This window comes from Acinonyx jubatus, chromosome B3 (genome assembly GCF_027475565.1).
Source record: "Acinonyx jubatus isolate Ajub_Pintada_27869175 chromosome B3, VMU_Ajub_asm_v1.0, whole genome shotgun sequence".
NCBI classification, from domain to species: domain Eukaryota; kingdom Metazoa; phylum Chordata; class Mammalia; order Carnivora; family Felidae; genus Acinonyx; species Acinonyx jubatus.
Window position 1 is genome coordinate 45,720,820 of NC_069386.1, and position 24,906 is coordinate 45,745,725.

At 38.4% G+C, this 24,906-nt stretch overlaps 1 protein-coding gene across 8 annotated transcripts in view; it reads left to right on the forward strand.

Moving 5' to 3' along the window:
- ALDH1A2 (aldehyde dehydrogenase 1 family member A2) overlaps positions 1 to 24,906 on the forward strand; it is a 130,074-nt gene that overhangs the window by 44,610 nt on the left and 60,558 nt on the right. For all 8 annotated transcript variants that reach the window (XR_003423103.2, XM_053223965.1, XM_027067357.2 and 5 more), the window contains 2 exons: positions 23,382 to 23,486; positions 23,669 to 23,809. Coding sequence is in view for 7 of the 8 variants with exons in the window: in XM_027067357.2 (XP_026923158.1) it covers positions 23,382 to 23,486; positions 23,669 to 23,809 (246 nt within the window). In the remaining variant the exon portion in view is untranslated. The remainder of the gene's footprint in view (positions 1 to 23,381; positions 23,487 to 23,668; positions 23,810 to 24,906) is intronic.

The following is a 24,906-nucleotide window of genomic DNA, read 5'->3' on the forward strand; positions in this document are numbered from 1 at the left end:
TCCTGAGAATTTAGTAATTACTTAATGGATTGAATTGGTGACACACACTATTCCAGATAACAGCCTGGGTTGCATTAAATTAACCTCCACAAATGGGTATTTATTGGTGTACTCTTAAAAGACTACATGTGTTGACCGTAATTGCTCTTCCGTGTTCCTCCGTGCCGATAGGTATTTGTACTGAGTGAAAAATTTCTCAGATTAGAGCCTGGGTGGTAGTTGGAGCCATTTAGTGATGTGTGTCCTTGTGTTCAGCACATTGAGCATAAATCCTGTCTTGTAAACAGCAGGGAGACTAATGAGGTTTGCCCACATTCTGGTATCGTTACCAGGAATTCCAACAGAGAAAAAGAGAAGGCTTGGAAAAGAAGTACACTAAACAGTGATTTTTGGAACTCTTGATGATCTGACTTAAGGAGAGAGATTACTGCTCAACACTTAGTATAGACGTGTACGTACAAACACGGGTACATAAACTACATTTAGCTAAAAAATAAACCAAACATTCTGCTTTGAATGAACACTTGCAGAGTCACCAACTTCGTTCTCCAGCGGGCTAATGAGGGGCTTATTTATGAGTGTCTCTAATTGTGAGTGGTGTAAAGGGGGCGGCTATTGAGATAATGCAGCTGTTAAAGTGATAGCGCACTGCTTTCTCAGCGTTCTTCATCACTTCAGCCAACTAAAGTTTTATACTAATTTTAGTCTTACCATTCTTGGAATGACTGTGTAGTTATTTTTACAATAACAAATAGTAACTTGTTGCAAGAAGTCTTTCAAATGTGGTTTTTTAAAGCTTGTTTCAGATCTTCATTTTTATTATTACTGTTAAATAACTTGTGTGTTTGACAATGCCAAAGTAAGGGATCCAGTTTTTGCTTGATGTGTAGACTAGTTTCCTTCCTGGATTTGAATCTTCATAAAAGCCGGTTATCATGGTGGTCTTGACACAAAGTGTGGTCCACATATTTTTGTGTTTGAGTGAATTAATAAGTGAATGAGCACTAGAAAATAAAATTGTGATTTCATTTGCATGGTGACTAATAGACAAAATACCACAGCTAGAAAGTGAATTCCAGATAAAGTGTTTTGAAATGAATAACTTTCTAGTGAGAGCAACATACATATATATACACACACGTGCGCGTGCACACACACATACACACACACACACACACACACTTGAGGTTGAAAAACTTCCCTCCTTCAGTCCCACTCACCTACCCCTTTCTTTGAAACAGAAGATCTTTAGGGTACATTGTGGAGTAATGAACAAGGAAGCAGAATGAGCCCAATTCTGCCACTAATGTATGCTTTTTAACAGTTCCTTGTATACGTAGGCACATGATAAAGATTCATGGAATTAACAAGTAACAGATTACTGGATAGCTTATTGAGTACTCTCTTCTATATTAGGCTCTGGGAATAGGAAAATGCTTTGTGATACTGGGTTAGTTACTTAAATTCCTTGGACATCAGTTTTATTACTTACAAAATCATAGGGTAGAATGAGATGTGTATTATTAATCCACCTACTTATGAAAAGAACTGGAGGAAAAGAGCTGTAAGAGTTCCTTACCCCACCCTGACCCTTCAGAATTCTTTCATTTCCTGGGCCCAAACCTGGGATTATGAGGATCAGAAGGAAAATACTGAACTTGTTTGTACGTCTATTTGCAAACCCCTATTCTTGGACCCCAAATTTTCACTCGAAGCAATGTTTAAAATATTTTCCCAAGGATTTCCTTATAATTACCGGAAAGCAGTCCACAGAAATCTGTTCATGATTCTTCATATATGAATGATTTCGCAGTGTCATAAAGAGCCACGGGAAATTAAAAAAAACATTGTGTTCGTTAAAGACTTAGAGTACTAGAAATCAGACCAGTGACTCCCAAGAGAATTCCTTCTTCAAATCTTAGAGAAGATTGATTTTAATACTAGGTAATAGTGGTAGAAAGAAAAGGTTTGTTGGCATTTCCTCCCAGCCATCTCAGCAGCTCTTCTGTCAGGCTGAGCTCTTGAAAACCATGGTGGGTCGAGTAAAGTCTGTGGCGAGGGAGCTTGTCAGAAGCCTATGGCTTTTCACTTGAGTCTAATAGAGACTTAGCACTTTGCAGGTCAGTGCCACTGCTATTTGTCTCTGACCTAAGAGATCTGGAGTTCTTCACATCAAAACCACATCTTGCTGAGCAGAGATCAAACGTAGGAAGGTAAGGATTCTGCCAGTGATTTATCATGCCAGGGAGAGCGATCAGGCCATATGGGGCCACTGCAAATGAAGTTGACATTCTGGCAGTTTCTCATACAAGGTCCCACATGTAGTTATGGCTAGTTTTTCTTGGAGAGGAATTCTGGGTCAAGTGGCGGCTTTTGGTGGCATTTCTTAGCAATTTCAAGTGTTAGCAAGACTTACCTCCAACGCGAGCTTATTTCAAAATTAAGTCCTAGCAAGATTTTTCTGATATCTTGTTTAAGTGGCAAATAGGGATTTCTTGATTAGATATTTGAAAGTTAATTTGAGCTTTTCATTTGACATCTCCTTTCCTTTTTTCCTTTGTCAAGAAGGTGCCTATTTTAAAAAGACAAAAAGGAAAGAAAAATTAAGGCGATTTGAGGACTGCAAAAAAAAAATCTGTCTTCCTAAATATTAGATGTGGCTTTAGGGTAATGAAATTGACTCTATAAGCTATGCACAGTTAGGTTTATTAGTTCATTATCACATTTTATTAACTCGGGTTTTAGGAATTAATTACTGTAAATATTACAATTAAATTCCTGGGGTAGAGGAAGGTGTCACACAGATCTTTTCGCATATTTGTAAGGGTGGAGAGCAATAAGGAAGAATTTAATCATATACAACATAGATATAATTATATTTGAGAGTATTTGCTAAGATTTGAGTCAAGGGCAATAATTATAATTTTAATTGAAAGAAAAAATTCAGTAATTGCTCTCTTCTTTTAACTGCATCAACAGATACACGAAAATGATTGTGCTATATAAAATTCAGCTTGCTTTTTGTTTGCTGTCACAAGCAAATGTTTAATGTGGAGAAATCACTCATTTATTGTTTCAAAGGCCTCTTCAACTTTAGGATGGGCGCTGGGGTGTTTCAGCCTCTCTCTGCATAGGATGTTTGCTTTGTAACATAAATGAAAGATGACATTGGCATTTATATGTAGTAGTTCATGACATTAAGTTCTAATTCAGCTAAAGATACCAGTTGTCCCTTTTGTGGTTCACTTTTTCACAATGAGAAAATTACCATAAATGAATGGCCTTTGGTGGTTAGAACTCAGTCCCATCCTGTAGTCACAATTCACTTGATTTCCCAAGGTATCCGTTTATTTGTTCATATACTGGGGAGTATTATTCTGACTGATGAAGTTGAGCTCTGCAAGAAGCGAGTTTAAGTATAATAATAAAGTAATGAAATGGAGTTTCTCCTAGTTTCCACTTGGCATTTGTGGAGCTTGTACAATTTCCATGAAAACCTGGTAGGGTTGCCAGATAAAATATACAGCGTCTAGTTAAATTCGAATTTTAGGTAAATAACAAATACTTTTTAAATATCAGAATGCACCATGATTTCCCTGTGATTTGGGGACATACTTATACTGAAATTTAATTGGTTTTTCTGAAATTGATATTTTACTGGGCATCCTGTATTTCATTTGCTAAAACTGTCAACCCTAAACTGTTATTATACATATGGTTTGTGATTTTTATTGGCGACCAGCAATGAACATCATTTTAATGTAAAATTAATTGGCATTAAAAATCAAAGACTCAAGGAATCTTTAAAAATTGTTGCACTAATGAAGAGTGTAGTAGAAAACCTTTTTTAAAAACCGTAACGATACTAGTGAATAAATAGGGCCGCTAGGCTCATTGTAAAGACAGCTTAATCTCCTAAATGAATTGCTCCAACCTTTTAATTCAAAATCATACAAACAAAAACATTGAGATAAGCTGGGTGCTTTTTCAAATGGGGACCCCTGTGGCTTTGAAAATAAACACTTCAGCCTCCTTCCCCCCCAACACCTACACTCATAGTCACTAGCCTTTCTGATGTCTGCCATTTGCAAATGAACAGGCTGATTTCTGAGAAAGACAGAAGACTAATTAAACCTAGAGAAGATAGGCAAAGGAACATTTGTTTCCAAGCACAAGACAAAAGAAATCATGTTACATTCCTGCTTTCTCAAGACTGACAGGACGGCATGAAAGCCCTTTGCTGAGTTTCCTCTTCTGAAAGAACATTCCCACACCACCGCTCAGACCCTCTCCCGCCCTGGAAACCTTGGGATGTGTGAACCAGCCTGCACTGACCTGTCTTTATGGTAGTCAGAAGAGAGTAGCAATCAGAAATTACAGGAGACCAGTTAATATGTCGGATGGCCTTCGCCATCGTTACCTTCTTCCCCCTATCCTTTCGCCCTGTGTTTCTCGAAGAGATCTTAGTTACTAGCAATGGAGAGAAGAGTAAATGAATGAGTAAACACAGAACAATCAGTGACTAGCTTTTTAAGAGCACTAATAAATTGTCTTGAATTGGTTGTTTACATTCAGAATCTGAATCAGTTAGAAGTTCTGAGTACACACTATTCCAGACTTTTCAGTAATCTAGTTAATTCTTACATCCACTGGATGAGGAGGTTTTATTTTATTTTATTTTATTTTATTTTATTTTATTTTATTTTAATTTAATTTTTTGAGTAGGCTCCACGCCTAATGTGGAATTTGAACTCACAACCCAGAGATCAAGAGTAGCATGCTCTACCCACTGAACCAGCCAGGTATCCCAAGGTGGTTTTATTATCTTATTTTACAGATGAGAAAATTGAGCCACAGAAAATTTAAATGCCATACCCAAGTCACACCATCTAGGAATCTTTATACACATAGGAATTATACCCATTATGAAATGGCAGGAGAGAAATGAGGAGGCAGAACGTGATTTTAGGATACCTTTGCCCATTTTTGTGATGAAAGAAGACTAAAAAGGACCTTCATGAGATTCAACCTGGGTGCTAGTCAAACCAGTCATATGATAACAGTTCGTTATCTGCCACAATTTAGTCTGTGGTAGAAATATCCTGCCCTTGGAATATGACCCTTGGAATCCTGAGTCAAATGGAACCCTATGCCTTCCCTAATCTGTATCACAGGTAACCCCAGAGCTCTTTAATCTGAATGATCCAATCAGCCTCCTTTGGAGAAAGAGGCCAGCCTCCTTCCCCACCTCTTCCCTCATGTTCCAGTTCATTCAGATCTAGCCTTGTTCCTGGAAGGCTGCCCCAAACTGAACTGTCCTCTGGGGAACATGACTAATGAATGACCTTTTGTCTCTGGGCTCTCATCAGTGTCCTTTCACTTTCAGAAACAGACCTTGAGATTAGATGGATATTTGAAAAACTGGGTGGATCTCTGCTACCTCACTGCTCATGTTATAGTTTATTTGTTTCCAGGATTAACACAATTCATGTAATTATGCACATTAGTGTAATGTGTTGGGCATACAACCTTCATTTTAAAATACTCTGGCACAATCGCTTTAGATTAATATTTTAAAGCTGTTTTAAAATGTTGCCTCTCATTTCTCATTTCTTTTGACCTTGTGCTGTCTGCATACTTTGAAAGTCAAGATTGCAGTCTTTCCTAGTGAAGACTTTTCCTTTTTCCTGCCTTTCAGCCTGGGACTCAGGGTAGGTGGGGTTCAGAGAATATAAATTGGGTCAGTTATTAAAAAACGGTTAATTACTTTAAAATTAGAACTGGTAAGTTAGTCCTTGTCAAAGCTTTATGAAACCATGCTTTTGCCTGTAAGAGATTACACCTATTGAACCAAGGCCATGTCTCTATAATATCAAAACACTGACTTTAAAGTGCAAAATGCAATCAATCATCTAGGTGTTTTCCTATACAATGCCATTTGGGTGTTTTTTCACTTTTTAGCCAGATGTTTTGGCGTGAAGCAGAGCAAAAAATGGAAGTCAACAGAACCACTTTTGCTCTACCTACCTAAATGTTTCAATAGGATGGTTCTGAATATTTGTTTCATTATTTTACTTTATATAGGTAGCCTCTTAATTAGAAGTAAAAGAAGATGGGGATGTTTTTCATTGAAGTTAAAAATAACCTTTTTACCTTTGATTATAATGTTCAAAAGCCTACTAGCTTTGTAGAGTAGCATACTGAAGTGGTCATCAGTACAGTTTTTCATTACAATAGAAATTTAATTTTATACAGTTAAATGATCATGCTGTGTGTTCTTTGTTGTCCACAAATCTCTTTAAAGTACAGTATATCCGTAGAAACAACGGAATAGTCATGTAAAAGGAGATAACCAACATATGACAAGTCCTTAAACTACTTCCTTATGCTGCTCAATTAAAAATAATTGAACTTTTTTCTATAGATACATCATTCTGGTTATTGATTTGTTATCTGGTACTCTCCTTTGATGAACCAAAAGCAGTTTAGTGGCAAGCCGAGTAAAATTCAACTCTCCAAGGCACCATCTACTGCAGGGTTTAAATACAAATCATTTGAAGCATTTACTATTAAAAAAACAAAACATTTTATTACTGAAATAAAACATGACAGCTTTATGTCAAAGATTCATCGAGGATAGGAAATTCTTTACACCTAACTCCTATTAAAGCCTGCTGCTTCAGAATTCCTCAGGGGGTCAGATTCCCCAATTAGAAAATTCATGGCAGCATCTCTGTATTGTCACAGCCACTTTGCTGTGGGCTGCAAAGTGTGGCAAGCCTGATTTGTCTTCTGTTATCTTCCTGATGCAAAAGTGGCCAAGTGATGTGGCTTGGCTTGTGTGGTTAAGTTCCCTGTTTTGGGTCTTTCTCCACGTAACTACTGAGATTTAGAAAACCATGTAAAGCCACTGTTAGATGGGTCGGATCCCTGTAGACAGCCAATCCGAAGTCCGTCTTCACTTCTGTCCCAGGAGTATGATCCATTATGTCTTTTGAACACTGACTGCATGTTAAGTGCTCTATTAGAGTACGGAGAAAACCAAATGAAGCCAAGAGAGCTCTTTTCAAGGATCTTCGAGAGGGAAGAAAGTTCATCCTAGCCAGTTAAGCCTCAGGCACAGTCACATTTTATCTCACTTAATTGTACAACAGCCCTGCAAGGTGGACGAGCCTTATTTCTGTTCCTACAGAGAAGGAAACAAAGCTCAAAGAGTTTGAGAGTCTATTTAAAGATGGCTCAGGATTGCATAGGTGGTAAAAGGCAGAGTGGTATTTACCTGGAGATCTTTTGGCTCTTAGCACCTCCACTCTGGTTGTTCTATAAGGCAAATAAAGGAATATGTGCAAGATTAATCACCTCAGTCCTCAGTGAATTTCCTTATATCTCTATTTCATTTTGCATATGGACACAACCTTCATGACATTTAATCATTATGATTGAATACGTTAAGCAACTTCAGTCTCTATACCTGTCTTGAGGAGAGAACAGACTTGCATGTTGCTATCCTGATGGTCTTATTTGGAAAACAACAACAACAACAAACAAACAACAACAGAAAGTATAAACCAGCCCAGTCACATTGAATTGGCTTTCAGAAAGCCTGTCATTATGGTCCTTACTGTCTTAATCCAGAGACACAACCATGTACTCCACTCATATTTCAGACCTCCCTTCTTGGACACTGAGATACCTGTTCCTTTCAGATTTGGGAAAGAACACTTTTTTTTTTAAGGTTTATTTCTTTTGAGAGAGCGTGCATGCGCTGGGGACGGGCAGAAAGAGAGGGGTGGGAGAGAGAATCTCAAGCAGGCTCAGTACTGTCAGTGCAGAACCAGATGCAGGGTTTGAACTCACAAACCATGAGATCATGACCTGAGCAGAAATCAAGAGTCAGAAGCTTAACCGAGCCACCCAGGTGCCCTGGAAAAGGACACTAATGTTTGGCAGAAGACTTTGTTGTAGTATTGTACTTGTTAGAGTTCTTAAACACATTCCTTCAGGAAGGGGATAAAATTTCTGAGGTGGGGAAATAAATGACATTTCTTGCCCAGAATCTAGGATGTTATGAAATATTTACAGGAGGGAATTACATTTAGAGATTCTTTTTCCCCAAATGCTTGTGTGTAGTGTCCCTAACAAAGTGCCATCATGAATTTTTACTTTAATTCCCTTAGCTAGGAGAAGTGACTGTGAATCAAACAGCTGTGACCATTTTATAAAGATTTTGGCATTTGATGCCCTTTTCTTATTCAGCCGTGGATACCTAGATTCTATGGAGAAAGGAAAGTATGAAAAAGGAATCACTTTGATGCAGTGAAATTGTAACCAGCTCCTAAGTCAGTCAAGGCTGGCCATTCCCTTTCTTTTCTTATCCAAGACCTACTGGACTGTGGGAAGTCATTAGGATGATTTTGAAGTATCCTTCCTGAACCCTCAAACATAGCCCTGTTGTTGTAAGAGCACAAAGCTGTTCTTTAATAAGCCCAAGAAATAATTTATTATCTGAAGATCACAATAGTCAGGTTGCTGTCTGTTCTCTGCCAGAAGTTCCTGCTTCTGCACCTCAGGAGGCTGCAGAAAATATCCCAGGACCTCATCTCTAAGCAGAATCACATTAGGAATGTAAATCACCACTGTTTCCCTAACACGTTTTGCTTTCAAGAAAGGAAATTAAAAATTATTTCGCTATCATCTGCATTGATTGTATTGAAGAAAAAAGGGACTTGAGCAAAATTCCTTGTGCAGAGTAATGTTTAAGAGACCTTGTGGAAGAAATGCAGTGAGGGTTGCTCTGATTCCCTGGTCAACCATCAAATTTGCTTTCCAAAGAAACATTAGCAAAGATTAAATTTAGAAAAAGCACTAGGATGGGAATCAGGACATGGGGGTTCCAGTCCCTATTATTCTACCACTAGTGGGGTATGTGGCCTTGTGCAAGTCATTGGCTTCTTTTGAGAAATTTATTTAGTAACATTTTTCATTTGCATACGTTATATCTAGGGCCCCTTCCAGCATTGTGAATCTCTCTCTTCCTAACCCAAGCAGCCTCCACTAACTATATTTAGAGCAAGAAAAAGATACTCACTTGTTAGTTCCTTTTTTACAAAAAATTTTAATGTTTATTTTTGAGAGAGAGAGAGAGAGCGCATGCTGGTGAGGAACAGAGAGAGAGGGGGACACAGAATCTGAAGCAGGCTGTGTGCTGTCAGCACAGAGCCTGATGCGGGCTCAGACTCACAAACCGTGAGATCATGACCTGAACTGAAACCAAGAGTGGGATGCTTAACCAGCTGAGCCACCCAGGTGCCCCCCATTAGTGTCTTTTAAAGTGATCCTTTAATAAGATTTGGCTGGCAAAGTATGATCGTGTCGAACCTCATAGTTTCACAACAAGCATTAAGACTGTTTGGGGGGAAGGTGGGCAGTTACCAATTGTGCTTGGTGATGAGCTTGCCTAAGTTTTAAAATGTTTGTTGCAGGATTTTTTTTCCACCCAAATTGTGCTTTTTCAAAATGGTATCTTTCTAGTTCATCAGTTACATGTTCAAGTGCTAGACATAATTGGAAAAGGAGACCGCCACTTTTGAACCCAGAGGATGGACTCTGCTCTGGACATAGAGAGGTGTTGTTGAAATGGTTATAGAAATGTCAGCGTGCACTTGGAGAAGCAAGACAAAACTACGGTGTCCCAGAACTTCTGATAAACTTTCCTATTGAGCGCCCACTGGTGGCCATATGTGTTCTGTAGCCAGTACGTCAGATTCACAGAGTTAGAACTTTTACGTCCTCAGGGACATCTTCCATTCAGTTGGCAGTAGCTTTCTAAAATGCCATGTTGAAAAGTTTTCAGAAATTCAACTGGAAGATATTGTGATTGATTATCAATATCTGTCAAGGGGCTGGACAGAAGTTTTATCACAAGTGCCATAGATTAGCCTGTCTTCAGTTACCAAGTTTCACTTATTATAGATAAATCATCATTCTTTATCATAGATAAAGAAACTGAGGGTTGGGGAAGCTAGGAGACTAGCTGAACATTTAGTTTGAAACCAAGAACAGAACGCAAGCACTCTTCCTCCCCCTCTTCCTTTTGCTGTAATAGAAAATAAGACCACGAAAGTGATGTCCCTTTATGAACAAGCCCCTAAGCATAGTTAAATAATGAACCACACTACTGGCAGTGGTGAGATGAAGGGACTGCAGTTCTGGGTTTCAGTTTCCTCCCGAGAACTCCGGTATCATTATCTAGTGCTCCCAGAGTAAAAGGGTTCCTTCTGAACCACCTTTATCCTAAAGAGTTTTAGCAAGGTGCATGGTTCTGCAATCTTCTTAGGTAAGTAAATAACTCCATTATCTTGGTGTCACAGTGTCTATCCATGTTCTAGAGGAAAGCCATGTTCTAGAGGAAAACTGATTGTTGCATAGCTTCAATCCAGACAAGAAAAAGTAGGAAGCATCCAGTATTAGGTAGTATTCAGTGTTGACTGGGGACCTGCTTCTCTGGATAGATAGAAACGGTTCTAGGATTCCAAGGATCTGATTCCTGGAATTAAAACATACATTGTTTTGGTTTTTGTTGACAAAAAGAATTTGCTTCTTGGGTAATACAAATGCATATAAATATTTACTGAGCATCTACCATTTCACTATTCTTTTTCTAGGTCCTGGAGACCAAAAAACAAAGATGACATAGTGACATGGTGTTTATCCTTAAGGAGCCCACAATCTAAGTGGGGGACATATGTAAAGTATTATAGATCGATGTGATACACAGGCAGAAGTCAGAGAATGATCAGACAACTCTGAAGAGTTTGGGGCAGCTTTATCAAGTATTTTAACTGAGGGTTTTTTTGTGATTTTTAAAATATTTATTTATTTTTGAGAGAGAGAGGGAGAGAGACAGAGCACGAGTCGGGGAAGGGGCGGAGAGAAAGGGAGAGACAGAATCCGAAGCAGGCTCTAGGCTCTGAGCTGTCAGCACAGAGCCCAACACGGGACTCGAACCCATGAACTGTGAGATCACGACCTGAGCCCAAGTCAAGCCCTTAACCAACTGAGCCACCCAGGCGCCCCTTGAACTGAGTTTTGAAAAATGACTAAAATTCTAATGTTGTGTCAGGTAAAGAAGGGAGGAAACAGCAGGCTCAGAGATCCTCATTCATAACAATTCGTAGCATTTTTGGTGTGATTTAAGTATAGGGGGGCAAAGGGAGGAACTTAGATCCACAGATTTTGAATGCTTGTGCTCCTCGTTTTATGGCACACTATAAGACACTGGTCTATGCAAGACCAGTCTGGTTTTCTCCACAGGCACACACTCCATTCTACATTTAGATAGGGACATATCCTTGATGGGAAACGTGGTGTTATTTTGTCACTGCTTGTTTCTCATGAATGATACTGTCCTATAGATGTTATTCCTGCTTAGATACATGGTGAGGGATGGCCGGAGAGGAGACCAGAAGTGTTGGTTGGGACCAGATTATGAAGAAACCTACCCCTTGGGGAAGAAGCATGTTTATTTCTTTTGGAACAGTGCAGATGGCCACTTGAAGGTTATGTAGCAATGCAGGAAGTGACATCAGAGTGCCAGTCTGTTACAGATACCAGTGTCCAGGGCTGAGGGTGAAGGTGCCAGCCTGTGTGGGTTTTGAGTCCCAGTTCTGCCACATGCCTGGCTGTGGGTGAGCTCCTCTATATCTCTGAGCTTCAGCTTTGTCATCTGTAAAACAGGGATAATAATAGTATTGACCTCAGGTGATAATTTTGAGTATTAAATGAGTTAATATATGTAAAGTGTCTAGAACAGTGCTGGGAACATAGTAAGCCTTATATGTTAACTTTTGTTATTATTCCCTTGATTGGTTGGGTTTTCAATTCTGACTTTACAGGAAAAGTCCTAATTATATTCTTTTTGCTGCTTTTGGCCTAACTGAACATAGATCTTTCACTTAAAGTTGTAGTCTAGTAGAGTTGGGGACGGTGGGAGGTGGGAACCGGTAATGTTACGAGGAATGGAAAAGCTCTGTACTTAGCATTTAGAGACCTACGTTCAAGTTTTTGCCTTGTACATTATTTGCAGTATAAGCTTGCATTTGTAACATGAGCCTTCATTTACACATCTAGAAGGAAAATACCTACATCACAGGTATGTTACACAGATTAAATGAAATAGTAAAAATGCTTGGTATACAGTGGTCATCTAATAACGTTAATAAATCTGAATTACTCATCGAATATGTGTTATCCATGTACTTTGGGTTAAAACAAATTCCTCTCCCAGGGTCAGTCTCTGCACGTGGTTTTCATATTTACTGTGTGGGGAGGCATGTGTAGATGGGCTGTGTTAGCACAGCTCTTGAAGGACTTACTCATCAGACAATCCTGTCTTTTCACCTGTGGGTTCACAGAGCCATTGCTTTGTTTCTTCTGCCTTTTTTTTTTTTTTTTTTTGATGAAGCCCAAGTCCTGTTCTCAGAAGAATGTTCTCCTGGCTTCTGTCAGGCAGGTGTAGCTCTTTGGTTGGGTTTCCTGGAGGCACACAAATTACCAGGCTAGTGTTTTATAAAGTTGGAACATAAAGTATAGTATCTTTGAAGCGTATTCCTAGTGGGTGTTCCATAAATCCTTTTGAATGTTGTTGTCATGTCCTATTATTAGATCCGTTGCTGGGACAGTCCTGCCCTCTGCCATGCCGAACGCTCACTTGAAGGGTGGGCGCTGGTTCTTACCTATTTCTGTCACCCCCAGTGCCTAGCGCAGAGCCTGATGAATGGTAGGTGGGTAATGGGTGATTGTGACTAGAGGGAGAGCCCACGACTTCAAGGGAGGTAGAGAAAAGATGCCGGCTGCCCTGCACCATGCAGCTCTCCTTCCTGTTCTTCTCTTCTCTCTCTCTTTCCAGCGCCTCCTCCCAATAACCAGTGTCGTGAGTCACTTACCAGCCTTATTCACCATTTTAGAAGATAATACAGTATTTCTTTCATGCTCTCCCCTTACAAAAATGAAAGGTGACGTGTCTTTATTATAAAGAAACGGCCCCAGCCACTTCTGGAAAAACTCTAGTGGTTAATCAGTTACTTTTAATTTAAATATATATGCTTAATGCTGAATTACATTGTAAAACTCCCAGGCTGATTTATGGTCTCAGTCCGCCTTAATTAACATCGATTCTAGGAGAAGAGTAAATGGGAACGGCCTTCACAATTGAGGCTGAACAATGAACTCTCTGGGTGTTGTCCAATTTGTAACATGATTTACATGGAACAAGCCCTTCCTTTCCCAGGGTTATCCCTTTTTCATCTGGTGTGTAGGACGGGTTATATATAATCCATAGGTAGGAGCATTTGCTGTCAAATACTTTTGCTGATTTAGAGCCAGGCCACAAAATGGTCACTATTAATAAAGAAGGAGAAAAAACCCTAATCTGAGGCTTTGCAGGGATTCCAGGTTCTTGCTATGTGTCATCGCTTGTCCAGTCTGTGGCATTTTTACGAAGTGGCCATAATGTAAGTCAGATTAAATGCACAGGATATATACATTTAATCAACAGCCATTGGAGTCTATGGTGCTGGAAGAGTTATAAGAGCCCTGTGAATGCAAATTTATTGCAAAAGAATTCAAGGGGTGGGGGAATGAACGTCTGCTGAATGGTACTACCTGACACGGGACACCAAAAAACTTTCCAGAGTGAGTGATTTAAGTGTAAGGTTTGGCTTGTAAAGCTGCCAGCTGCTTGGTTTCAAAACTTGAAACATTTCCAAAACATTGGATGAGGCACTTTATATGTGCACTAGAGTAAATACTCTGGTTTTACTGCCAATTTAAATGTGCTCAGTTTACAGTAATGAGCTTGTATAGGCATTACCTTGTTTATAGAAAGTGGAACAGGAAGAAATGAACATTAACCATTACCAGTAGCAATTCCCATTGCCTTCTACCACAACATTGATGGCAAGTATAGTTTCTTCCGATTTGGGAATATGTCACAACTGACATTGGTGTGCACTTGGCTTTAATGCCATGTTGCTTCAACAGAGTAACAAATGCTGTCATTCAATGTGACTCTGATAAGGCGGCTCAGACCAGTTGGCTGTTTCTTACTCTTTTCTTAAAACAGATGTCAAGAGCATTCTCAGATATGGGGATCATGGGGCAGTGGGGTAGGTAGGATTGATGATATATAATTGAGTTTGTTTTAGCCAGGTCTGTTCTCTACAAGTGAGTCAGTCATTGGAATGATTTATTTTCTCTTTAAAGAATTATTTGGTGGTTGACGCGCTACATGGAAGCAGTGGCCTTTGTCTTTTGGGATGTCTGGCGCAAGTACCCCTTTAGCCCTCTTGTACCCTTGGGATCATATACTGGAGACAGACAGGTATATTTAACCTGAAAGACGTAATTTGCTCATCCTGGAAAAGAAAGAAAATCCGGAAATCTAAGGAGACACTAGCAGGCACTAAGCACCTACTTAGTACAAACTTTTGAGGAAGGTTAAGGGAAGGGCAGATGGGATGGGAGGGTGTTAACAGGAAGAGTCCATGGAAACCTGCATCTTAAGAGACTCATCCTCTTGAGTTCAGCTGTGTTTAGACTAGACTTTTTATAACAAAATTGTCCTTACTGATTGCCTGGGACTCCTTGTCTTTATCTCTGCAATCGTTTGCTTGGCTTTTGAGAACCTTTTGGCCCAAGTACACATACTTAGGATTCCGGATTATGCTACCCAAGAATACCACGATTCCCCTACAGTGTAATCCCTTCTCCACTCCGTGGGCTACTAGTGAAATTCAGGTATTGACCAAAACCACGAACCCAAGACGTGTCTGCAAATAGCAGGATTGTGATGACACAAGTCGATGGCTGGGTCTCAAATTGTTCTCCGCCAGGGGCTCTGTATGTGTTCTGGCTGGTCTTGCTTTAATGCTTTTTCTAACTGTATTTTCATGTGAAAAAAGGAAAGAAATCTAGTTATCCAGTCTTGAACAGTTCAAAATATTGAACACCTGAATGTTCACAGGAGATGAGTTCCAGCTCTTTCTATTTTCCCTGTCTCAACGTTTTCTTTTCCCACTACCCCCATTTCTCTTCATCATGGTTCCCTTTTCGATTCATTGTTTCTCAGTGGGAAATCTGTAAGGCTTATTTTTCTCAGACTCTTCAATTCTAACAACTACATTTAAAAAAAAATATTTGTTTTCTAACACTACTTTTTTCAGTATTTATTTTCCATATCTTTTCAAAGTTTCTTCTTCCTGTATCCTCTGCCGTATTTTTCACTCCTTTTAGGCACAGCTCTCTCTAAATGTATCAATTTACAACATTGGAAAGAATCTTTTCTCATGTCTCCCTTCTTTCTGTGAGTGTGACCGGCTTTCTGACCTATGTCCTCTCTGGCTTTTCGTGGTTTGGAGGACCTGCATGCTGGAAGGCACCCTGCTTACTCTGAAGCCCGTGCCGCGGTAGAGGCTGGGACTGGGTTTCCAGGGCGCTTAACCCCTGGCGCTGCTGCTAGGGTCTGGGGACTCCTGGAGGGAAGGAGAGCAGCTAAACTTGGATTTCTTCCTTCTCTGTCACACTTCCTAAACCAGTGTATCAGATAATCTTCAGAGAGGAGCTGAAGTCGAGGAGGAGGGGTAGATCGGGCCAGCTGAATCATCTTATTAGGGATAGAATTTCTTTCCTTTACCTTATCCTTTCCCTACCCTGGGTCATACTCCCTCATTATTTCTTGTTTTCCTGAAGTGTTCTTCTAACATGTCAGCCCACACTGCTATTTCCCTTCTCTGAGGTATCACTCCTGCAGTGGTTATCTCTACCATTCATCTTGGCGCTAAATCATAGAGTGCCTTACATTATTTAACTTTCCTGAAAGTAATCTTGTCTCTGAAACATAATTATAAGTTCCAGGACAGCAGAGAGCAGAGTACATGTCTTCTGTGGGTTTTCAGTAGAATCTAAAACAGCTCGGTGTTTAGAGTAGGCCTTTTGTTTTTTTGGTTTTTTTTGTTTTTTTGTTTTTAGATTTTATTTTTAAGCAATCTCCATACTCAGTGTGGGGCTTGAACCCACAACCCTGAGATCAAGAATCACATGTTTCACCAACTGAGCCAGTGAGGTGCCCTTAAAATAGGCTTTCAATGAACATTTGGCAGTTTTTTTCCTGCAAAATCAAATTTCTGCTCAGCTCTTCCTTTTTCTGTTAGTTCCACCTTTTTTGTTTTGTTTTGTTTTCTATCGAATCTTTTTCTACAGGGAAGGATTGGGAGAGAGTTTTGCAGGTCCCTCAATTTTGTGAGGAGGTTACATTGCAACTAAGAGCCATAACTCTTCTTGAGACTCTTTCTTAGAGTATAATTTTTAAAGTCACATAATTTAACGGGTTAATAGTTGCTGCCAAAAGTTGCTGCCCAGGATTTCCACTTCTGGCTGCAAGGTAAGCAATATACTGTAATGGACCCTTCTGTCGCAGCGCAACCAGATCTTGCATGAACTAATGTGTGTGTATAAATATATGCGTTTAAATTTCATTTCCCAATGATTTATTGATAGTATATTGATCTCGTATCCTGGGACTTTGCTAAATTATACTTTCAGCGTTTTTTTGTAGATTTCTTAGGAATTTCCAGACAGGCAATCATGTCTGAAGAAAAAAAGACAATATCACTTTATTTTCAACCTTTTTGCCTTTCATTTTTTCTGCTTTATTATACGGTGTGGCATGAAATATTATTACAATATGTAATTGAAACAGCTATCCATGCATACATTAATTTTAATATATTGATTAATTGAACAGTAATATTAAAATGAGTTGGGAACGGAAGGAAAATGCAAAAGCTGGGTTTTCTATAAAAGCAAATGCTGCTATTAGTTCTAAGAGTAGTAAAGTAAGCCTCCATCAAACAGCAGCAGAATACACATTCTTCTCAAGTTCATATGGAGCATTCACTAAGATAGACCACATTCTAGACCATAAAACACACTTCAACAAATTTAAAAGAGTAGAAATCATATAAAAAATACTCCCAGACCACAATAGAGTAAAACTATAAATTAATAGCAGAAAACTGGAAAATCCCAAAATATTTGGAGATTAAAAGAACATATTTCTAAATAACACATGAATCAAAGAATAAGCCTCAAGAGAAATTTAAAATGTTTTAAACTAAATGAAAATACAACTTACCAAAATTTGTGGGATGCAGTGAAAATGGTAGAGGAAAATTTACAGCATTGAGTTGCATATATTAGAAAATAAGAAATAATCCAAGTTTCTACCTTAGAAAACTAGAAGAAGAAGAGCTATATAAATCTAAAGCAAACAGAAGAAAAATAATAAAAAATTATAGCAGAAATCAGTGAAATTGAAAACAGAAAACAATAGAGAATATCACTAAAACCATGGACTGGTTCTTTGAAAAGGTCAATAAAATTGATAAATATCTAGCTTGTCTAACAGAGAAAAAGCGAGAAGACATAAATTTTGAATACCAGAAATGAAAGAGGGACCATCAATGGACATTATAAGAATGATAAAGGAATTTTGTGAGCAAATCTGTGCCCACAAATTTGATAACTAATGGGCAAATTATCTATCTGTCTTTTTTTTTTTTATTTTAAAAAGAGAGCATAGGGGAGAGGGAGAGGGAGAGAGAGAATCTTAAGCAGGCTCCATGCTCAGCATGGAGCCCAGTGCTGGGCTGGATCTCATGACCAGGAGATTATGACCTGAGCCAAAATCAAGAGTCAAACCCTTAACCAACTGAGCCACCCAGATGCTCCAATGGGTCAATTTCTTGAAAGACAGATTTTACCAAAAGTCACACAAGGAGAAATAGATAAATAGCCCTGTATTTATTGAAGAAATTGAACACATAGCTAAAAAACCTTTTTGACAGAAAAAACTCCAAGCCCAGATACTTTTACTGGCAAATTCTATCAAATATTTAAGGACAAAATAATGCCACTTCTACGAAAACTCTTCCAGAAAATTGAAGAGAGGAGAAGAATACTTTCCATCTTACTCTTTGAGACCAGAATTACCCAGATACCAATACCAAAGACATTTTAAAAATACAGAAATTCTTAAAATCTTAACACCTACCAACTTGGCACCCACTCCTGAGATATTCATCACTTGTTGCCCGCCTCTCCATGGTTCTTTTGAAAAGAAATGATCTTGACCCCAACTTGGCCTTTTAATGGCTTCAAACATACGTGGCTTTCTTCTTTATGGTTACATATATTTGGACCCAAGGGTAGTTATTTCATTTACATCTGGAGGTGCTTCAAAAAATGTCCTGAAACCAACCAAGTGCTCTTCTCAGGAGGTTGACCTAAGAGATGCACAAAAAAGGAATAGTTGGTGGTGGGAACCAAGGATGGAAACTCATATTGGCTAACCCTAAATGGGCCCATATAAATTTAAGAAGTCGAATTAGTAATTAGTAACCTTCCAAAAATAAAAGAGCACTGGTCCAGATTTTTTTAAATGTTTATTATTGAAAGAGAGAGCAAGCAGGGGAGGGGCAAGTAGAGAGGGGGACAGAGGATCTGAAGTGGACTCTGCACTGACAGCAGCGAGCCCAATGTGGGGCTTGAACTCATGAACCTTGAGATCATGACCTGAGTTGAAGTCGGATGTTCACCCAGCTGAGCCACCCAGATGCCCCTGGTCCAGATGGTTTTAGTGGTGATTTCTAGCAAACATACCAATTCTGTGTAGTATTTTCCAGAAAATAGAAGCAAAAGGATCACTCCCTAACTCATCTAATATGGCCAGCATTACTGTAATACTAAAACCAGATAAAGACATACAGGAAAGGAAAACTACAGACCAATACCTCTTATTAACATAAATGCAAATACTGTAAAAAATGTTGACACATAAAATCCAACAGTATATTATACACCACAACAAAGTGGGATTTATTCCAGGTATACAAGACTCGTTCAGAATTCAAAAATCATTTATTATGATCTGTTACATCAACAGGCTAATGAAAAAAACTCATACGATAGCATCTGTACATTTAGAATTAGCATTTGACAAAATCCAACACCCATTCATGGTAAAAAAAAAAAAATACCTCTCCACAAACTAAAAATAAAGGAATTTCCTCAACTGGATGATAAATACCTACATAAAACCTCTTGCTGACATCATGCTTAATGACAAGAAATTATATAGATGCTTTCTATGAATAGGAACAAGAAACCCCTTTTTGCCACTCCTGTTGAACATTGTGCTGAAAGTCCTACCTAATATAGTAAAACCAGAAAAGGAAATAACATGTATATAGACTGGGAAGGAAGAAATAAAACTCTCTCTGTTCATAAATAACATGATTGTCTAGGTAGAAAATCCCTAAGAATTCAAACACACAAAAAAGAGAAAAAAACCCTTCTGGAACTAATAAACAATTATAGGATATAAGGATAATGTACAAAAATCATTTTATATTCACTAATAAAATAACCTAAAATTTATAAAGATATAAATGAAGACTGTAAGAGATATACTGACAAATCCACAACCAAAGCAAGAGATTTCAACACAGCTTTTTAATTATTGGTAGGACATGCAGATAAAATGTTAATAACAATTCATTTGTTGCATTACTGGTGATGTTAACCTTGATTGCTTGATTAAGGTGCTGTCTGTCAAGTTTCTCTAATAAAGTTTCTATTTTTCCCTTTGTAACTAGGAAGTATCTTGTGGGAATATACTTTGAGACTACATTAACATCCAATTTTTCATTATACTTTTACCCACCAATTTTATCATCCACTGATGATTTTGCCTCCAGCAATTACTACTATGATGTTTGACAAATGGTGATTATCTAATTCCACCATTCCTTCACAACTGTTAGTTGGAATTCTCCTATGAAGCAGAACTTCATCTTATCCCCCCATTTATATATTCGTTAAAATAATTTGTATCATTATGGGCTCTTGAGTGCCTTTTTCATTCTATGAGTAATCATTGCTATCATTATCTATTTTGTTGCTTAAATTATGTCAGTATTGGCCATTGGGAGCCTGGTTAGGGAAGAACTATTGATATAATATTCAAAATTTTTGAAATAGCCTAGAGAAGCTGAAAATCTTCAAGTATTAGAGGTATTTGCTAGTCGGTGTACCAACAAAGTTATCAGTACAAGTTTTTTAAGTGTCATAAGGCTAGGTCTACAAAAAGAATAACCTAGTAAAAATCAAATATTTTAACCTTCAGCATACCAGGAAAAATAGTCATCACATTTACCATCTGGGTCTGTTGGATCTCTAATAGGTTACAGCTTATTGTTACTTCTGGTTCTTGTATGTGCATTTTCACAATGTAATGCTACTGAAAAGTTTGAGTGCTTATAATTTTGTATTAAAGAGGATGGCTATCTTTGTGTTCCATAATTACAGGATGTTTCCATTTTTAGGTTTTTTTTAAAGTTTGTTTATTTTGAGAGAGAGTACATGGGGTAGGGGCAGAGAGAGAGGGGGAGAGAATCTGAAGTATGCTCTGTGCTGAATGTACAGAGCAACACAGGTCTCAATCCCATGAACCCGTGAGTTCTTGACCTGAGCCAAAATCGAGAGTCAGATGCTCAATCGACGCCCCTGTTTTTAATATCTAATTTAAATTTCTAATTTAAACGTAGATTAGATTGATCAATGAAAAATTTTATTTCTACATAATATGTGTCCTCTAGTCACCTTATGAATCATATCAAGTAAATTTTTACACACAGATATCATAAAAGATAAAAGAATTATCACATATCCTTTTAGCAAAACAAGGTGGTCCAGGTTCTTGTTGGAAAATACTAAATAATTAACTCTGTCCTATTAAATGACTGAGTTAGAATATCATGTTTTATTGGTGTATTCATAAATATCTTGTTTGCTCTGTAATTCCTGAGTTTGAGAAAATAGTCCAAACTTTTGCTTCGTCAACTTCACCCTCATCAGTAGAGTCTCCAGTGTTTCTCTCTCTTTGCCTTCATCTTCTGACTCATTTACGGTTGTGAAATATCTTTCTCTGTAATCTTCTCTTACTCATGATGGACTGAAATGAAAAATTCTGAGTTCCTAAATGCATTCAATGAAATCTAAAAAGAATATGACAAAGATGGTGTCTCCAGACTTCTTTTATGTGCTTTCAAAAGATGATGCATTAGTTTGGACAACACAATATGAAAACTGAAGGATGATGAAATAGTTGTAATTATTTATTCATTCTATGGCAGTTCCACAATTTTTTGTTTTGTTCTTTTTTAGCATGGTTGGAAATAATTGAGTGATGATGAAGTAATTCCTAGGATGACAAAATAGCAAAAGATCACTAAGGTCCTGTAGTGTATCTTAAATTTATAAGATGATCCATGCACCTAAATGAAAACAGTAAGAGAATGAATGAGTTTTATCCTGTTAAAAAATAAGTAATTTTTCTCTTTGATCTTTGGAAGACCTCTAAGAATCAATAAAGGTCATGAAATCTCAATTCTTACAGATAGTTAGAACTGCTCAGTAAAGAAACTTAAAAACTAAAATTGGATTAAAAAGGTTAAGAAGTCTCTGTCAAATTGTGAATAAAGAGAATAAGGCATATTGGCAAGACCCCTCTTCCTTAAACCTGATAATGCTCTAGAAGTGAAACTAACCTCTCAATTTTTGTCCTTTGTTACCTTGGAGGTCATACTGTGTTTCAAAGGAGTGTGCAGATATGATCAACTGTGAACTGTTAGGAAGTTTGTTACATGGAGTGGGAAGAGAACTAGACCAGGAGTCCAAGAACTATAGATCTAATTTAGGCTTGGACACGAACTCGTTTCTTTGGACTGAGCAATCCCGCAGACTCTGATAACACTGGAAGGAGCAGTAGACTAGTCAGAGCCACAATGAGAACCTGCTTCATTAGACTCTTAAACTCCCATCCTCACAACTTCCTCATCTTTGGTAGTGGTAATAAAATTCTGCCATTAAGGTTGTGAATATTTAGTGAGTTACTAGAGACTGTAAGACCCTGGAGGGCTGGCACTGCTAGTCCTCTTTGCCTCTCCTAGGTCTAGGAGTATCTAAGTACTTATTGAATAAATGAATACATTACATTTAGAAATTGTTCATAAATTGTTGTAAATTATAAAGCATGTTTATAAATCATACACTTAAAATTTCTACAATTACAAGGCCATTGTGTTTATGCTTGTTACTTTTGAATTAAGTGCTTATGCAGATTTAAGGTCTTTTTTCTCTTTTGTCTTAAAAAGGGGAAACATAGGCTTCATTGTTTTATCAAATCAAGGCAAAATAAAGCTTTGGAATAATCTAGAACTTAGTATTTAAAATTGTAGATGTCTTCATTTAGCCTCATCTGTGATTTACTAAAATGGCAGACAATAACAAATCAGTTTATCCTTGTGTTCGTTCTAAATTGACTGATGGCTTCTGACTTCAGAAATTTTCATGGTAATGCTATAAATTTTATAGAGTAAAATATCTTTGTGTATTCTTTGAGCTGTCATAGTCCAAACGTTTTGTTTGGGTTTCTCTCTTTAATATCAATAAAAATTTTTACATGTCTTTGCCTATATTTTCTCCTTTTCTTCAACTCAGTCCTTACAAATCTTCTGAGATACTAACTTGAATATTTTTTTTAACTATAAGTCTCTTTGCCATTTTAATATAATCTTCATTTCCTTTATAAGGAAACCAAGACTCTTAAGAAATTCTTGAGAGACCAGTTTGAAAGACAGGCCTTTTCCCTTTGCTGAGTCGTGTAGCCTACCCAGCAAAGGGGAAGAAATCTAACTTGGATTTACACACGTAACTTGTTTAACTCTCCAGTTAGAGTCATTGCACAGTTCAGGATCTGACTATAAATTAAGTGAATGCTTACTTATTTCAGCACCCTTCAAGTTCCCTGTGAAGTTACTTATGCCTCTGAGAGAGAAACTAGGATCTAAAGCGTGGTGACTCTCAGTTTGTTCCATGGTATTTACTCCTTTTGGATATTGGCCAGAGTTTGGACAGTCAGTAAATATTTTCTCAGCTTTGTGTATTGTTTGTATGTATGTGAGACTCTGTGCTTCCATCTTTGTTTGACTCCCTCACTGGTTGGCAGGTTCACTAAAGGTAAGAACTATGTTTAATCTTAGGATAAACTTGAGATAAAAATATCATAGAGGAAGTTTCTTAATTTGGGGAGAGGCTGGACTGCATACTGTTAAGGGTCTCTTGTAATGCTTCAAATTCTATACTTACATGCCAACAAACATATAGAACAAATATCACTACCATGGCACTTCCATAATCCTTCACCATTGGTTGGCTTCCTATCACGTGTCTCACCGATCCCCTTCTGTTGTCTACTTCCGTAGATTTTTATTAACAACGAGTGGCAGAACTCAGAGAGTGGGAGAGTGTTCCCTGTCTATAATCCAGCCACAGGAGAGCAGGTGTGTGAAGTTCAAGAAGCAGACAAGGTATGTCCTTCTTAGAAAAAGATTCCCTATGAAATAACTGCCTTCAGACAACAGAGCACTAAGCTTATCCTCCCCAGACACCAGCACTGACATTCATTCATCACCTTTTTCATCGAAGCAGGTGGTTCTTCCTTTATTCAGAGTGTTCTCTCTCTTCAGTTGTGCCTCTTTCTCTCTAACAGGCAGATATAGACAAAGCAGTGCAGGCAGCCCGCCTGGCTTTCTCTCTTGGTTCAGTGTGGAGAAGGATGGACGCTTCAGAAAGAGGCCGTCTGTTGGATAAGCTTGCAGACTTGGTGGAGCGAGACAGGGCAGTTCTTGCAGTAAGTAGCCTAAAAAAACATTAAGTCTTTACCCTAAATTTACTACTCCACTGAAATGTAGATTCCTCAGCCTTTCTGAAAATGTGGTGTGAAGTCAACTTGGGGGACAAGCTGAAGAGAACGTAATACACATGAAAAATGAGAGGTGTTTGGCTTTTGGGATCAGATGGGGAGGTGCAAGACTAGCTGAGGGTCTCTTCTTAGTAAATTTTGAAGAACAAAACCATAGCTTCCCATGACTAGAAAGGACGTTCTTGCCATCCTTTCCACCCTTAGCCCACCCTCAACTGACAAATCAAAACAAAAACAGTTAAGCAGCAGGAGAGTCACCATGAAGCTTAGGGAAAACCAACACCAAATGATTCATTTGAGGATCAAATAGGACTGTTTTTTTACCTCCCCAGAGTTGACCTCTCTTGACTAAAGAGAATCCTTCAGAAGCAGAGGGCCTCTCAGGCACTTCTGCCCCCTTTGTTCTTCTGCCACTTTCTAGAACCAGGGGATAGGAGAGAGAGCAGGAGACAGCAACTGTCTTTCGCTAAATCATTTTCTCACATAAGGAGCATCCTCTCTCCTAGTGGTTTTTGTATTTGTTTGTTTTTGCTATTTATAAGGTAAAAGTCCGTTTCTTAGGGAATACGAACTGCCTGAAACTGGAACCATTTGGGAATGTCTGTGTTGTGCACCAGGGATCCCTCCTGGATAACCCACACTGTTGATCAGTTAACGTTTAGGGCGTCCTTGTTCAGTCAGGCGTTCAAACCGTGAACACTGTATCCTACCCTTCACATGGGAAAACAGAGCACAATTGGGCTTGCTCTGGGAGGGGGAAGCCTTATGTCCTTCCTCAGTGTCACTGCTGCCATCATTCTTCCAGCCATCCCCTTCCAGGATCTGTTCATAGTATGGGAACAAAAATGAATCCTTTATGGAGATTATTTGGAACTCTGGCCCCTGTAACATTTACTTCTCTATAAAAACATTATCTAATCTGGTACTTCAAGGAAGACTGTTCCAGTGAGGTGTTTATGCGTTTTGCAATAAAGGTGTTTGTTCCGGGTAAAGTAGCTCCTTCTCAGATGTTCACAAGACACTGA